The following is a 16,541-nucleotide window of genomic DNA, read 5'->3' as shown; positions in this document are numbered from 1 at the left end:
GCATGTCATAAGCTCACTTAATAAAGGTGTTAAATCTAGATAATTAATTCAGGGCCCCTCCACTTTAGGTGATAATGCAGGTGTTGCTTTAAGGCCCCTATAACTTCAGTTAACGTGGTGTTTTAGTGGTGCTTACAAAAATGAATCAGTTGCCACTAAAGCTGCAGCTAATATTTATGTTTATTACTGATTAATTTGCCAGGGGTTTGCCTATAAAAATCAGAAAGTAATGAAAAACAGCCAATGCAGTCTTGTGTACTGTTTTGTCTGCAACAACAGTCAAAAACTCAAACATATTTAGTCTAACATGAAATAAACAAAAAGAAAAGCAGCAAATTCTCACATTGGAGCCAGCAAATGTTGGGCATTTTGGCTTTAAAAATGACTTGGACTGAACAATTCATCAGTTACCAAAATAGCTGCCCATTAATTTTTTGACATTTGACTGATCGTTTCAGCTCTGTTTGCCAGGGTCTAAGGGTCTGGGGCAGCTGCCCACTTTGCCCCCCAGTTGGTTAATTCAGCCTTGTCTTGAACCCCCCTGAAGGATTCCTGGACCCCACTGCCATTGCTCACTCCTGAGCAGACTGCATGGAGCAGAAGTCAATATGCTCATAACAAGGTTGGGGAAAAAATTGATCACGGCCTGGAGCAGGTCCTATCCATCACTTCATGTCTAGGACTCAGCCCAGCCCATAACATCAGTGTGGATACATACAAAAGCAGACTGACACAAATCTAAAATCACATTAAGCCTTGAGAGGTTTTTAATTTCAGTGACAGCTTGTGGACGTGTAAACAAAGGAATCATGTAGTTTCTTCAGTGGCACTTGCAGCAAAAAAGTGTTCAATATTTCATATCTTGTGCTGTTAAACATTTCAGACAAGGAGAAATTGAAGAGGAGAAATTCTGTGAAAAGTGAACCATCTATTTCCCCCAAAAGTGACAGCAGGCTAATGATTTTTCCTTGTGAAACCTCAGGCACTGAACTCAACTGAGGCCTCCACACTCTGAAAGAAGTCTGGAAAAAAGGAAAAACCCCCATTTCGAGCCACGTAAAACACCTGCATGTTAACAAAGAGAGCACTATAGGCCATTTTGAGAGGGAAACATTTCCCAGTCCTCAGGTACGAGTAACACGACGCCATCTGGTGAATCAAGTGTTTGTGAGTCAGTTTATGATGTCCAGAAAACTTAGGCTCACATAAATAGAAGACTTTACGTTTTAACTAAAACGTGAGGCCTTTTGAGGCCTGAGGAGGAGAAAGTATCTATAAAAATTATATATAGGATGAAAATCTACATTTTATCTACAGATTTATCTTTCCAAAGTTGCTTTAGGCTTTTGTGTTAGTTTACATTAAATACACACTTTGTCATTATTACAACTTCCTAAAAAACAATCCCTCACATTTTCCTAAAATGTGCAAAACAATTTAAAATGTTCACATCTTTGTCCTCATCAAATGATTTTAACCACACAAGCAGCACATCATATATTGTAATATTTCCATTACTGTGTGGTGGTTATGATGGCAGTGATTTGCACCCAGATTTGATTTACAGTATTTGTATTTGCTGCCTGCACTTACAAAGACTGGACAGCCGCTGTGGCAATTCAGTAGGGTCTGTACATAATCGACGACTTTTGCAGCTTACAAAAGCTCCAATAAGAGAGACGGGAGCTCACACACCAGCAAAGCTTTGAGTGAAGGGGTTGGCAAAAAGGGGCAAAATTTTCAGTTGGTTCAGAGTATGATTGAATTTTACTGAGTTCTCTCACCTTTTATTTGAAGGGATAAATTCATATTGCAGTGAGTGCTACAAATATAATACATAGACTTAAATCTGCTGGGATGAAGACAGTACTGCTTACAGATACACGAGCTGCGGCTCTGAACCGAAAGGCAGATGGCGCCATTGTAGAGGTACAAATTCTCCCCAATCCTTTTGAGGCCATAAACTGACCTCTATGTATGGTTAGCTAATGAGCACTGTGAGGAAAAGACAAAAAAAAACCAAAAACAAAACATAAAAAGAAACGACAGATAATATAAGATAATGTGTGGTGTTATTTATTAAGTGTAAACATTCATAACTGTTGTCGAGTAAAATCAGAAATACTACGGCTTAAGTAGTTTGAACATTCATGATGAGTAATAAACAAACTGAACAAAGACAGCTGCTACAAAAAGATTTTTTTTCCCCCACTGATGAATCCTGTCAGCTGCTCACACACATCAGAACTGAGAGGATCTGACACATTTACAGTATGCATAACTGTACATTTCAGTGTATAAAAACAGATGTAGAAAAGGAATACACAAATATATAATAACGTGAAAAATACACAGCTCGTTATTTATCACGTTAGATTTCTTTTAATACTTCCAGGCTGCTGAGTGGCCATGTTGACAAGACTCAACCCAGTTACTCTAACTTTATATAAGCTTGCTTGCTTTTATTTATTTACATAAATAACATTAATTTCTTCAAAGGCCATCACTTCAGTTGAAGGAGGGACATACAGCGCAGTATTAAACTTAAAATGGAGGATATTTTGCTCTTTGAGCTTTCTGATCTGAGATGATAATAGTAAATGCTGTTGTGTGTTGCACAGTGTCCAGACTTTGTGGTTTTATTCTCTCGCAGCAGACTTGAGAGCTCAACTGTAGCGACTGCTGCGACTGTGACTTCTGCGCCTGGAAGAACTGCGACTGGAGGAGCGGTACGACCTGCCAGGAAGACAGAGATTATTGATATGAAATATTTCACTTCCCAGGCATGAATAAAACACACATGGAGGCTGAATGTCTTGGTGTTTAAACCACAGGAAGGAGAGAAGAGAAGGTTAAAAGGGTCAAAGTGAAACTTGCCGCCATGTTGGTGCCTCTTACCAGGACCGACGGTCTGAGCTCCTGTAGCTGCCGCTTCGCCGACGGCCTCGCCTCCTGCTCACACTCCGACTCCTGCTGGAATAGCTATCATAGGAGTCTGACCTGCATTAACAGAGGGCCAGATGACAACAGAGATATTATTTAAACAGAACATCTCCTGACAGTGAGTGTGTGTGATTCACACAGATTTGATTAGCAAAGGCAAAGCATCCAAAAAAGTCCTGGCATGATGATAAAGACTTGTGTTGTCTAAACGCTGTCCTTTTCATCAGAGTAATCTGTCTGGTGTGCACAGGGAAACTGACTGGTTATTTCTGCAGCATACAATTACAGGTACCACAATTAATGACTTAAGATTCTCTTCTAATGTTACATTTACTGATTCATCTGCTGTTATTTTTATGAGACTTTCTCATAATTTGAAAGCTTATTTTGTTTGGGAAAAAAAAAGCAATTTTACTATCACATCAGACAAAGAAAACCAGCAAATTTTCATTATGATTAAAACTTATTTATCAAAATAATTACTTTTCTGCCTGTGAAATAATTAAATATTCATTTGCTTGTTTTAGCTTTAATGTTTTCACACTTTTCTGCTCTGTATGAACTGCACCTCATGCTATCACACAAAATATCTCACTTTATATTACAGTTTATGAAAACTGACGGTTGCGTAAATATCCTTTCAAACTCTCAATTAATACTGCAGCAATCCACACTTGATTACTAATTTAATTGTAATTAAGATAAAATTGGATTGTGGTGCTTTAATCTAAATATAGTATTTGCATAATTGTGTTTGTATATGATGTTAAGGGTACTAATTGATCCCCTCACATGAATAATTACATTTTACCATTTCTGAGTGTCCGGTAGGACATTAACAGACCTGGATCTCCGGCGGCGAATATATGATCGACTTCTAGAATGACTTCTACTGTACGTCCGACTGATAGGAGGGGAAAAAAAAAAGATTTGAAAGATTAATGATGATAAAAGGCACAACAGACAAATTCAATGGATAAGTTTGTGTAGTACGTTTTTTAATAAGACCGAGAGGGTTTCTGACTGTTTTAAAGTCTAATATGGCTGAAATGCATGACACCAAAACCCCCTGAGTTTCCACTCCTTTTAACTGAAAACACTTCGTCCCTTTGGCCTCAGAGAAGATAATTAAATCAGTGTTTCAGGGTCTACCTGTGACTTCTGTAACTTCGATATGTGCTGCTACGAGAGCGCGACCGTCCTCTCCCATGCCTCCGACGACTCCTGCTGCGGCTCCTAGAAGAGTCAGGTCGTGTTGCAAATCACATTTTCACCTGAGCTGTTGAAATCCTTCAACATCCGTGAACTTTATCACTTCAGAACCATCTTCATCAAACATTTAGACAGATTTGGCAATGTTGCCCTCATGCTGTTCAATTAACCAGTGTGCTTTTGTTGTCTCACCTGGAGGAGAAGCTGGAGCTGCGGGATCTACTCCTGGACCTGCTGTAAGAGCGGGACCAGCCTCTGGAGTGGGATCTGTGACTGGAAACGGAGCGAGACTTCCTGGACGCCGACCTGGACTTCTTCGGGGACCGCGAGCGGGATGTTCCCCTCGTCTTTCCCTCAGAGGGGGATCTTTCCTCACTGGAGCTCTCCTGGTTCCTCGGCCTCTGGTTGAGCCGTGCAGTCTTCCGAACCTCGTCGAAGAGAGATCCTGGGCGGACCCGGCTTTTGCTTTTTATTTCCATTTTTACTCCCTGCATGCTGGGGGCCTGGTTCTCTTGAAGTTGGTTGTTTTTTGTGGTGACGGGTGCAACATTTACATTCTGTAGAGCGGACATTCCTTTCAAAGGCTTCCATTTTAAATTAATTACACTTCCAGTGGATTTGCCGGTGGTTTCTTCATCTTGCAGTTCACCAGCGGTTGTTGTGGACGTAACAAAAGGCTCTTCTTTCCTGTGAGGTAAAGCTCTATCTTTACTTGCCGTATCTGAAGACTCTGAGGTAGATTTTAGGGTTTCTTCAGGAGCACTATGATAAGAATCCTGTGTAACTGGAGGTTCTACAATTTCAGTGTCATGCTCTGGGGTACAAATATCCATATCATCTAATGAATCCTGCACTTTGATATTGGGTAAATTAGCATTGTTCCTGCTAGATGAGTGAAGATGAAGTTCGCTGTGTTTTGCTTTCTGTTGATCCCTGTCTTCTTCACTGGTGGGATTCTTGCTCAAAGAAGAGAAATGTTGGTCTTTTTCACTCATACTGTCCATACCAGGCCTTTCTTTGACAACTCTACCAGGACTATGTTTCTCTCGCTTGGATTCATCTTCCTCCTCCTCGTCCCCGAACTCTAAAGGTGGCTGCCAGTGAAACGTCTCTTTGAGTTTCTGATGTTTCCTCTTAGATCTCTTTCCTTTGTCCTTGCCGTGATGGGAACCGCTTTTGTTCTCACTTCTTCTCTTGTGTTTGTGCTTGCGTTTGGCTTTCTTCTTGCTCTTGTGCTTCTCGGGCTCTGCAGCCTTCTCAGGGCTTTTCTCTGACTGACTAGAGGCAGCGGTGGCAGCAGCAACGCTTTGCGCCACAGCGACCACCGCCTCAGACGTCTTCCTGAGACTCTCTGATTCTGATTCTGAACTGGCCTCCCCTTCTTCTTTTTCAGATATGGCCAATGTCCTGGCTGTTATATTTTCAGAGTCGCTTTCAGAATTCCATCCGCTTAGAGCAGAAAACTTCTTGTCAAGAACTTCACCAAACTGAACTGCTTGTTTCTGCTTTTTTAACAGGGTGGAACTGTTACTTTGGCTCACTTTATCACTGTCACTATCCCATTCAGACCTGCTATTAAAGGTCTCCCCTGGCACTGAGCTGCAATGCTTCACTTCTTGATCCTGTGAGCTGCCTTTCTCCTTTACTTTCTCCAAAGAGCCACTTCTCCTTGAGGCACTGATATCAGGACTATGTTCACAGCCTGTCTTGTTCTCTGATCTGGACTGAGCATCTTGATTACTGGTGAGTGAAATGTACTTATCTAAATTTTTTACCCTTCTCAAAGAGCTGTAATACTCCTTCCATTCCTTTTCCACTGAATTTTTATTTTTGCTACATTTTTTCTTGGAGTCTTCAGAATCTGATCTGCTGTAGGATGATGACCTGCTGTTGTAGTGATGAGGGGACCTGGACCTGGACCTGGACCTGGACCGAGACCTGGACCTGCTGTAACTTCTGCTCCTTGAGCGACTGTACGAACGGCTGTAGGACTTGCTCCTGGAGGACCTGCTACGTGAGCGCCCTGCAGGTTTGTGTGCTTTGTCACTTTCAGAGTCACCTGGCAGACACTTGGGTGTGACTGAGGTCTGAGCTTTTTCTTTAATGCTATCAGCGGTCTGTCCAGTGGAGGAAATGTTAGCGGCTACTTTAGCTTTTATCTCCTCAATATGGATGTAGGAGGGCTTCCAGGGCTTTTGACCAGGTTTCCAACGTGAGGGGGGAGGACTGTCACTCAGTGGGATCACAGGGACACTTTCAGGAGCCGGTACAGTAGGGACTCTGGGGACAGGTGTGACTTTGCTGTCTGGAAGCTTCTCGGGCACATGGATTAGGGCATCCATTTTGGTTTTGCTGGCTTTCCTCTTTCTTGGGGATCTGGATGAACCCCTCTTTCTTGATGAAGACCTAGATCTGTATCTGGATCTTGATCTTGACTTAGATCTAGACCGGGATCGAGAATAGGAAAGAGATCTGGACCTAGACAAAGATCGACTTCTAGACCTAGAAAGGCTCCTGGATCTTGAATAAGACCTGGACCTTCCTCTAGATCTGGACTGACTGGATGCGTAGGATCTAGAGTAGGACCGCGAGTCTCTGAAAGACAGCGAAGACCGCCGCCTTCGCCGAGTAGATGAATAACGCTGATTTGAAGAGGAGTAGGACACAGAACGGGATCTTCTGTACTTTCTTTCTGATGACACAGATCTTTCGCCTTCTGACAGGTGACGCTCTTGTGGTTTGTTCTTGGACCGCTTCTTCTTGCTGTGTTTATGTTTTTTGGCTTTCTTCTTGTGTTTGGCTTTCTTCTTGTCTTTTTTCTGTTGGCGGCGCTGGCTGGATCTTTCGGAGCTGTGCTCTGAAGAGTGCTCTGCAGACCGAGACCACACCGAGTCGCTTCTGTTGTCCCATCTGCTTGAGGAATGGTCATTCAATCTGTTAAGTCAAAAGATGCATGAAGCAAGAAAAAACAAAGAACAAATCTCGTGTCGTAAGTAAAGTAAAATATTAAGACATACTTGTCTCCTTTGCTCCATCTCTCAATGCTCGGCGGCTGATAAACTTTGGTTCTCTTCATCTCTTCTTTCCAGTGCGGTGGAGTTTCACTGCTACCACGCTCTTCCACAGAGGCAGAGCGTGATTTAGACCTTGTGGGGGTGTGATATCGCTGCAAGAAAGTTAAAATGTTTTCACACTTTGAATTAAAATCATAAATGCATCAACACTCTTTAGAGATTGCGAAGGCTGAATGTAAAGATTATTTGCCTTCAGGGGCTTGGGTGATTTTCATACAAGTGCAAAAAGTTGCAGATATGACCATAGATGGAAAACAAAACATAAATAGTTTATTTTCTGGTATCAATGAAACAGACATTGGGAAATGCTTTACAGCACATCTTCCCAGCTTGACTTTGTCTACGTGTGGGCCCTTGGTAGTGTATGTCTACTGTTTGCTACGAGTTCAGCCAGTGTTTGAAAAACTAAGGAAATGAAGAAGTAAAATTATTTGGTAATCTACAAGAAAAAAAGGCAAACGTTTCAGGGAATCTTGAGCTACAGAAATAAATTTTTTTCCTGCTTTGCTCTCTCATGGGTCCTCTTGTAATACATCAGAGTTATCTTGTGACCCCTGATCCCCGAGTTGGGAACCACTGTAGTCTATGATCAGCTTGTAAAAACCAAGTCTCCCACAAGGCACACATGCAAAATTTGTCAATTATAATCTGATATACAGTTTTATGGCCACTGGTACTTTTTAAATCTCAATGCAGAGCTTGACGAATCACCTACAACCTGTGGCATGCTAGCTTTTAGTGCTGATAGGCTATTACCGTACTCATGCTGTATAACCAATCAGATAGTGCTGTGGGGAGTATTATTATAGTTCTCACTTATTTCTATATGTAAGTTTTTTGTTTTGTTTTTATTTAAATTGCAAGTCCACGTTTTAGTTACATGACTGAGTGAAGCTGAGTTTTGTGATCCACTGCACCCTAACGGTAATCAGTAACTCATATATTAACACCAAGTATGACAAATGTGATCTTAAGTGAGGTGACCATACCATTGTTCCTCTGCCCCTGATTTTCCGTCCTGACTTGGAGACCGCTGGTTTCTGGTCAGCTGAAAGATACGTTTCTTCCTTCTCAACTCTGAAAAGACCAAATTTCAAAGTCAACACTCAATTACTGCAATTACTTATGCACTAATGATCAAAGTGTAAGATGCAGTCCAAAAACACCATACTGACATCTCTGTTTTATCTTCCTGAGATGGCATGTCCCGTCGCAGCAGGAAGCGGTTCTCCGGCACCGGTGGGATTTCCTCCGGACGGACGACAGGCTTCTCTCTCTTCCCACTCTGCTCCTTCTCTCCCTCCGTTTCATCCTCTCCCTCCAGCATCTTTCTTTCCACAGGACTGTGAGAGGATAAATCACACAACGCAAAACAACACTTTTTGGTATGCAAAGAACAAACCCGTCTCTTCACTCTTAAAGCTGACTGAATCATGTCAGTGATTCTTTTTATGCTTGGGCATACTGGCTCCAAGCTGTGGTTATGTACATTTTAGTAATTATAAAAGCATGTAAAGATGTGATCATAAACAAAGATTTAAAAAAATACCTTTGCTTGGAGGGCAGAGCGTCTTTCTCCTTCTTTGATTCCCTCCTTTTCTTTTTTGACCGTTTACTCTTGACATGTCTCTTGTGCTTGCATTGTTTGTGTTTTTCATCTAATTCACTCTCAGATTCCAGTGAAGAAGAGAACAGAGAGGACGACTCATGGGAATTGAGAGACGAGTCAGCAGAATGGGAGGTTCGTTTCCTTTTGCCTTCAAGCACTGGAGCGGAAAAAATAACAACATGTGATTAAAAAACATGCATACCTTTAGGAATACGTCACTGATACATTCAGTAACACTACAAGGGAAAGTCCAAATGCCATGAGTCATTTTCAGGGTGGTGTACAACAACAAAAGCTTTGTTTGATTCTTCTCAGTATGTTGTAGGCAAAGTAAATCTGGCCTGGCAGAGTCAGGTGGGCAGATGCCAAATGAAGTCCACAGAGATCACTTTGCTGATCCTCATTAAACAGAAGATCAGGTTACACGCCTGTACGAATGCCAGAGGGGCAAAGCGCTGGCATCAAAATGCCAACCCAAAATATGACCCAGTTACAATCACAGGCAGCACATGTTATTCCCCACAGGAGACAAAATAAAAGAGAGAAAACAAATGGTACGAGATAACTTGGAAACAACGGATAAAAATGAATTTAAGCTATTTATTAAGAACAAACATAAACTGTCACACACAACAGAAATTTAACTCGCACTACGACAGCTGGGTAGCAGTATGTCAAATCCAGAGTCTGACATCAACCTGACATTTGGATATATCGACTGATATTCTTCAGTGTGGTTATCAAACAATAAACAAGGGTCATGTGATGCCTACTGCAGGATTGAGCTCATTACGGTCATTTTATTAAACAATGTGGGTGAGTCGGCTTTTGGCTTTTTTCCATCAGATTTGTCAAGAATTTAAAAAAAAAAAAACAACATCCGTAAACTTTAACAATAAGATGATAAGTCACTGAAGTTACCATCATTAGCGGACTTGGTGATAAGTTGACCGCAGTCCATCACTCTCACATCAGCGTAGGGTCTGCTGGCTGAATCGGTCTTCAGCCCTTCGATCTTCTTTATCACTTCAAAGCCAGAGATGACGAGACCAAAGACGACATGGACTCTGCACACAGGTAGAAAAAGGTTGATGCTTGTTACACAGCGACTTATTATACGGTCTTAGTATTTTAAAAGACACTGAAAACATATTTTTCTTAATCAGCATCTTACTTTGAGTAAAACTATACACATGAGCGCCACTTTCTATAACAGTTGTGGTTATTTCTTATAATTCATTCAGAAATTTCTGCATTTCCTTTTTCTATGAAAAGGATTTAGCAACATTTCAATCCATACGTGGTAACATTATTGAATATTATAAAGACATAGAGGACTGCTTGAAAAATCAAGTCAGATATGAAGATTCACTATTAACTGTAAACACTGTTTTGATGCTTTTCCCAAACGCCAGAGAGAAATCAGATTTTACCCGTCAAGATGAGGGGCCATCTTGGTTGTGCTGTTTGTGGAAAATCCAGCAAAGACGCCACGGACGGTCAACCAATGGTAGAGGTGGGATCATGTAAACAGGAGAAAAAGAAGGAAAAGAATTAGAATTAACAAGTAACTTCAACAACACCTGCGAGCTACTGTACCATGGGAAAAATAAAAATAAAAAGCTCTGAATTTGAAAGACCATCATTTGTTTAATGATATTTCATTGTAAATTGATTTAGAAAACGCTTATAATTTTGGCTGTTGAATTAAAAACAGCCACAGACAGGCACTGAAAACACAGTGAGGGCGATCATTTCGGATCATACAATGAAAGACAGTCTCTATACATTTCCTCCTTTATGTTTCAAGAGATTTTATGCATGTAGGACATGTCTAACTTATGGTGACATCCTGTTTCAGCGATAAAGGAAGTCTACAGAGCCAAATAACCTCAAGCCATCCATGAATACTGTTCAAACATATCCAAAATAAACACTGTGTTCTGTAGAATACTTGCAAATACAGACTATTGAATGATAAATACAGTCAGGAGAAGAGAGAGAGAGAGTGAGTGAGTGAGAGAGAGAGTGAGAGAGAGAGAGAGAGAGAGAGGAAGAGAGAGAGAGAGAGAGAGAGAGAGAGAGAGAGAGAGAGAAACACAGCCTTGGAGACACATTACCTTAGAAGAGCAGGATGCTAGAGTTTCTGTAAATTTTACACAAAAAATGGCAAGAGAAAAAATGTAACACATTTGTAGTAAAAAAGAATGAATCCATGTTTCTCTGCACTTTGAAATCTAACTGCACACAGTGGGGGGACTGTTGACGTTCACATTCATTGACAAATTCTACTCTACAGTTTCAAAACAGAGAAAGGGACAGAAAGCAAAAAAACAATCAAAAAAAGTAAATAAATAATGCAATGTCCTGTCAGTTAAATGGTCTAGTTATTAAAAGGTTCAGTGTGGTTTACTGTGATTTACTTAATGTTACTCACATGAAAAACTGTGAGCCGTTGGTGTCCTTCCCACGATTGGCCATCGACAACAGGAAGGCTCTGTCATGTTTGAGAACGAAGTTCTCATCTGTTGGGAGCAGAGAAAGAGGGATCAAAGTCTTAGAGCGTGTCCTCTGATAATAATGCAAATATAAGGGAAAAACAGGACAAAAGGAAAAATATTATTATCCTGATCACTGCCTCACCAGTCCTTCCATAAAGGCACAGTTTGGTAAACAATCTGTTTGGTATTTTTAGTACTTTTCAATTATTTAGACTATCAAGTACAAATCACACATTTTACATGATTCTAGCCATGAACCAAAGAATAATACAAAAATTTCCATTCATTTTAATCTTTTGAGAAAGAATGTCCCTCTACTGCCTTATTTCACATCAAGGTAACACTATCGTCAAGTAGCTTAACATTTTTTGGCTAAGATTTCCCCCTTGTTGGACTAATAAAGGGCTATTTTATCTTGTAACTTGCAAAATGTCTCCATGATAGTGAAGTGTGTCGGACAGATTTTAACTAATGTTCATGCTGTCAAAAATTTAAAAGGCAGAAAAGAAGACAATCGAGACAAAAGCGTAACGGCTGTAAAAACAAAAGCCAATATATAAAAAAAGGACAATTAGATGCTGACTAGGATAAATCACTGAAAAAATCCAAGTTTCAAGTCTCCTGAAGATGATTTTTATAGCATACTAAAAGAATGAGCCATTAGGTAGAAAATTAATAATTAAAAATAAATAAATAAATAAACATACAGAGCAGGGTGGGGGTGGGGGAAGTTTATGAGAAACAAAGCTAAAAATGTATTTTTACACTCTTGAAGTTACTTAAAGCTGGCATACTAATGAATATCAGAAATATGCCTTTATATTTAATATTTCCACTGTGGTACTTCGCCGAGGAGAGAAACCTGCAGCTTTGCATCTGACCACATGTTATGGCAGTCATGTGGCTATAAATACCACAAAATACCGCATATGTGACATAAAACGTAGTTTGAGCAGCCCGAGGCTTTAAGGGGTCTGGTGGGATGGCTGTCTGGACAGAAAATCTCTTTAATCTCACTAAAAATTTTCACCTGTACCACTGCAAACATTTGCACCGGTTTAATTGAGAGAGGAAGGTGGTGGGGACAATGTTGACATGGTGTTACTGAACTGTGTACATCTCTTACCTTCTCATTTTGCAAAAGACCACTCTATAAATAAAAGAATATGTTGAAAATTTTAGGCAGGAAGATTGTAGTTTTCAATAAAGAGAATGCCTACTCTCCATGCTGATTTGATAAATCCCACTACTCTTACTAAATAGAAGAGAGCACCATACAATGGAAAAGTGAAGGTCAACAGAGCGAGACACAGGAAATTCACAGATTAAGACGATTCACAAGAAATCCATTAATAACACATGCAACATTATTTTGCACACTGCTTTTTGCTCATGCAAAAGTAGCTGAGCCAACGGCTCTTAAGTATTCAGTTGAACATTTATGGGCAGTTTATTAGATATTTTGATATTTCCATTACCTTCAAAGTAGCCACCATATATGGACTCTCCTCCTCTTCCATTTCCTGCAGAGATTAACATGTTAAATAATTACGCCCAGAACATGTATGAATTTTTTGTCAGTTCTGTTGCAACGAATTGTTAGCTGTGAAACCAAGCAAAGCATCGCCATTACTGACATACATTTTCAACCTGAAAGAGCATTTTAATTCTTCATAAAACAAAATCAAATGCAGCATCTTTTTCACAGCACAGAATTTTGTTCTTTATTAAAACAAAAATGGAGCCAGCAGTTTGGAAAAAAGTGAAGCAGTGTGACCATTTCAGTCAATCTGACTGAACACACCACTTTCAAAGTAAACAAGGTTATCCGTTAATAAGGTATTATTACCTTCCGTGAAGTCGCCTCCTTGGATCATAAAGTTCTTTACAACTCTGTGAAATGTGGAGCCTTTGTAGCACAGCTTTTTCCCTGTGATTTTGCCAGTTCCCTTTTCGCCTGAAATCAGATGTGCATTAACTGAGCTCTCATCAAACACACAACATTCAACTGATATGCTACTGGGGAAAGTATTTTTTGTATGTAACAGATGGCTGTAGGTGTTAAGAAATGTTAGGCTTGAACACTGCCACATGGGGTTTATTCTTAAGAAAGGAATGAAACCACAGTTGGGGAAAGGGAGTGGGGGTGGTTCAGTAAACTAGATGCCTTGTGTTCAGGCATCCCACTGTTCATACTCCTGTGCAGGACTGCAGAATTCATTAAAAAATCTTCCACTGGAGTGATACTGGCAGAGGACATAATACCGACCCCCAGGTTTTTCCTTTCCTTAGGGTGAAAGGAGAAGTGAAGGCAGAGACTTCATTAGATGTGTTTAAGGGTGCTTTGAGAAGACAAAGAACTGGCTGTTCAGGCAGCTTAGGTTGCAAATCTTCTAGTATTTTGCTTCACTGACTTCAGCATTGCTGCGAGGGTTTGGTTTCTAATGGTGTGAGCTGATCCCCTCCTAAAAAGGACACATAAGACGCTTCTAAAAAGCCACAGCAAACTGCGTGGCTGAATATTGGTGTACATTACTATGTGATGTTGTTTCTGTAAGTCCAGGGGAAAGGGACAGACTAACCAGCCATCTCCAACATCTGCTCTTCCTGGCATCACTTTCCCGTTGGCCAGGTGGGATGAAAAATGAGAGGGACCGATCAATCTACAGTCTGTTTGTGGATTTATGGCTATTTAGGGGAAGGCCACCACCACTACTGACTGTTTCAAAAAATGTGGAGATGAGTACTATAATACAATGTTTTACAGTGGTAAGATGTACGTCAGAGAAAGCAAACAAACCAGCTTCATGTTCTCAAACAGGTTTCAAAATCTGACAGTTATACAATGCAGTTAAAGGCAGGATATACAGCGTGACCCAGCATTACTTACCAGTGCACAAAGAGAGAAAGTTTTTGCATGTCTTGGGACAAATATCCGAAAAAAGCTGAAAGACTATGCGACCAACTATGAAAACACAAAAGACATAAAATATTAGCTAAAGTCAACTTTCTTACGAGGGCTGAACAATATGCAATACCAACACATGTATAATGAATTAAAAACAGATTGCAATATCTCTGATCTCTCTAAAAATATATATAAAAAAACACCCACTGTAACTATAACCAGAATACAATTAAGACTCTCAAGTAGGTCAAATGTTTCTAAACTGCACACTTTTAATTGGTTCCCAAGAATTAGAAGAAGCCTGTGGTGAAGCTCAGACATTACAGAAACTTCTCCATAGCTATGGGCAAAATTGAAACAACTCTTATGGGAGATCATTTTGTCTCTCCCTGTCTAAATATGAGCCCATTACATTTAATTAGCCTATGGCAACTAAACCGGTCTGTGCCATCTCCACATTTACATCAATTGTACAAATATCCTACCTGAAATGCACGTAATGCTAATAACTCCTCAGAGCTAGACTTCAGTACAGCCATTCAGCACAGACACAGTCACTGTCACAAAGTCATTCGAACTGAGGTTGTTTACATGTCTGACAAATTCTCACACATGTGAAATGATTTTAAATTCTCTTACCTGGCTCCCGGTTGAGCTCCACATCAAAGTAACACTGAGGGCGGTCTTTCACCCCCATTGTGATCAAAGTCTGGGTGATCTAAAATGTAGAAAGAGTACAAAAAAAATAAAAAGGCTGCCTTCTCTTAAAAAAGCAGTAAACACCCCATTCAGGTTCCCAACACCCCATTCAGGTTCCCTTTTTATCTGTCAGCATACACTGACGAAGTAGCATAATAGAAGAGTGTGTTGGAAAACAATGTAGAGAGACTGAAAGATACCAAGAGAGGAGAGAAACACAAAGGGGAGGGGAGAGAATGATGGGAGGAGAAGTGTGACAAATCCAAGCAGAGCACAGCACACCTTCTGTTTCCACTGTCCACTTCATCAGTGTGTGACAGACAATGAAATGTCCCAGATTGTTGTTACTATTGAGCCTGGTTAATGGCATGGTGAGAGTGGGAAGGTGTGTCACTGGCCTTTGGTTTGAACACATATTTAAGTTGATGACACAACAACAATATAAGCCAATGACAGCACCATACTTCATAATGTTTACTCCTGGTTAAAATGGTTATGAAATCATGGCACAGTATTTTAAACCCTGTCTCAGCTTGTTCAACGCCAGTACTCAGCTGCTATTGCATAAAAAAGTCCATTAACTTTGTAATTCTAATTACAAACCAATATTTGGTATGTCAGCAGCTAGTGTGCACGTTACATATCAGACTAACACGTATGCCTTGGGGGGATAACATTACTCTACTGGAGCCAATTTCATGCCGCTGACAGCTTATGTACTAAGAACTCCTTCCTGTTAAATATAGACGGCAATAATCATATGCAAGAGAAGTCTCAACTGTCCAGCGCACACAAGCCTATATAATTAATGAAATTAGATTTAATATGACATACATGTCATGCTGTAACTCATACGACTGATAAATTCTTTAACCGCAATCCAAATATAGATGTAATGGATCACAAACATGATTGTCAATCAAAACAAGAAACTGCTGATCATCAATGAGTCGACTAATTCCTAAGTTACCCCCAAAACTGTTCACATTCACAACTTGCATAACGTCAGCCTACCTAGTTTTGTCCGAAACCGATCAAGCTGTATTCGGATGAATAACAGGACAGCAAATACTGGGTTAGCTACTTTGCTAACAACAGCTAGGTTAACCCAGCGTTTACGCTTGCAGAATGGTTCAACTAACGTTAACAGCGAGGACAGTGGCTATCTAAAGTTGCTTACACTGCCGATCAACGACAAAATACGACAAATAAGGACTGTGTAATACATCCATATCAAATTCTTTAGGAATACTTAATTTGCAAACAGTGACGTTAGCACAAACGCCAGCGCTTCCAAACTGGATGAGCTAACAGCTAAGTCAGTGGATAGCTAAAGTTGCTTACATTAGACTTCTCAACCACAATGACAGTTGTGGCATTGTGACATTTAACATAACGGTGGAAATCAATTACATGTTATCCAAACATACAAACGACATAACTAACCTCTGTGCAGTAGCTAGCTAAGAAATTAGCTAGTCACTGACGGCCGATGATTAGCATGCGGTGCTAACTTCACTTTTTAGTGAAGATGGTGCGCTGCTGCTGCATACTGTAACTCCGAATGGAGTAGTAGTTTTGTCCCTCCCGGTATT

General features: G+C 40.4%; 1 protein-coding gene across 7 annotated transcripts; it reads right to left on the bottom strand.

Moving 5' to 3' along the window:
- Nucleotides 1–2,055: 2,055 nt before the first annotated feature.
- On the bottom strand, nt 2,056–16,537 carry nktr (natural killer cell triggering receptor). 7 transcript variants are annotated; one of them, XM_046371000.1, is made up of 17 exons: nt 16,393–16,537; nt 14,887–14,965; nt 14,230–14,304; nt 13,189–13,296; nt 12,818–12,862; nt 11,276–11,363; nt 10,272–10,301; nt 9,760–9,905; nt 8,779–8,995; nt 8,405–8,572; nt 8,219–8,306; nt 7,173–7,321; nt 4,348–7,089; nt 4,096–4,179; nt 3,755–3,847; nt 2,899–3,000; nt 2,056–2,736 (listed from the first exon to the last, which is right to left on the bottom strand). In XM_046371000.1, the coding sequence occupies exons 2-17, from the start codon at nt 14,942–14,944 to the stop codon at nt 2,667–2,669; spliced, it is 4,263 nt and encodes a 1,420-aa protein (XP_046226956.1). In that variant the 5' UTR covers nt 14,945–14,965; nt 16,393–16,537; the 3' UTR covers nt 2,056–2,666. The 7 variants fall into 7 exon arrangements, with proteins under 7 accessions (XP_046226956.1, XP_046226957.1, XP_046226958.1 ...); XM_046371001.1 differs by having other exon boundaries at nt 4,348–7,065; XM_046371002.1 differs by having other exon boundaries at nt 3,788–3,847; nt 16,393–16,536.
- Between the last annotated feature and the right edge of the window lie 4 nt (nt 16,538–16,541).

This window comes from Scatophagus argus, chromosome 18, assembly GCF_020382885.2.
Source record: "Scatophagus argus isolate fScaArg1 chromosome 18, fScaArg1.pri, whole genome shotgun sequence".
Taxonomy (NCBI): domain Eukaryota; kingdom Metazoa; phylum Chordata; class Actinopteri; family Scatophagidae; genus Scatophagus; species Scatophagus argus.
Note: the sequence above shows the minus strand (reverse complement) of the source record. Positions and strands in the feature narration are given on the sequence as shown.

Coding starts and splice junctions, on each gene's coding strand:
- nktr (XM_046371000.1), bottom strand. CDS start 14,944: ATGGGGGTGAAAGACCGCCCTCAGTGTTACTTTGATGTGGAGCTCAAC. Junction 13,297..14,229: donor CTTTCTCTCTTTGTGCACTG/GTAAGTAATGCT, acceptor ATCTGATTTCAG/GCGAAAAGGGAACTGGCAAA. Junction 11,364..12,817: donor ATATGGTGGCTACTTTGAAG/GTAATGGAAATA, acceptor TGCTCCCAACAG/ATGAGAACTTCGTTCTCAAA.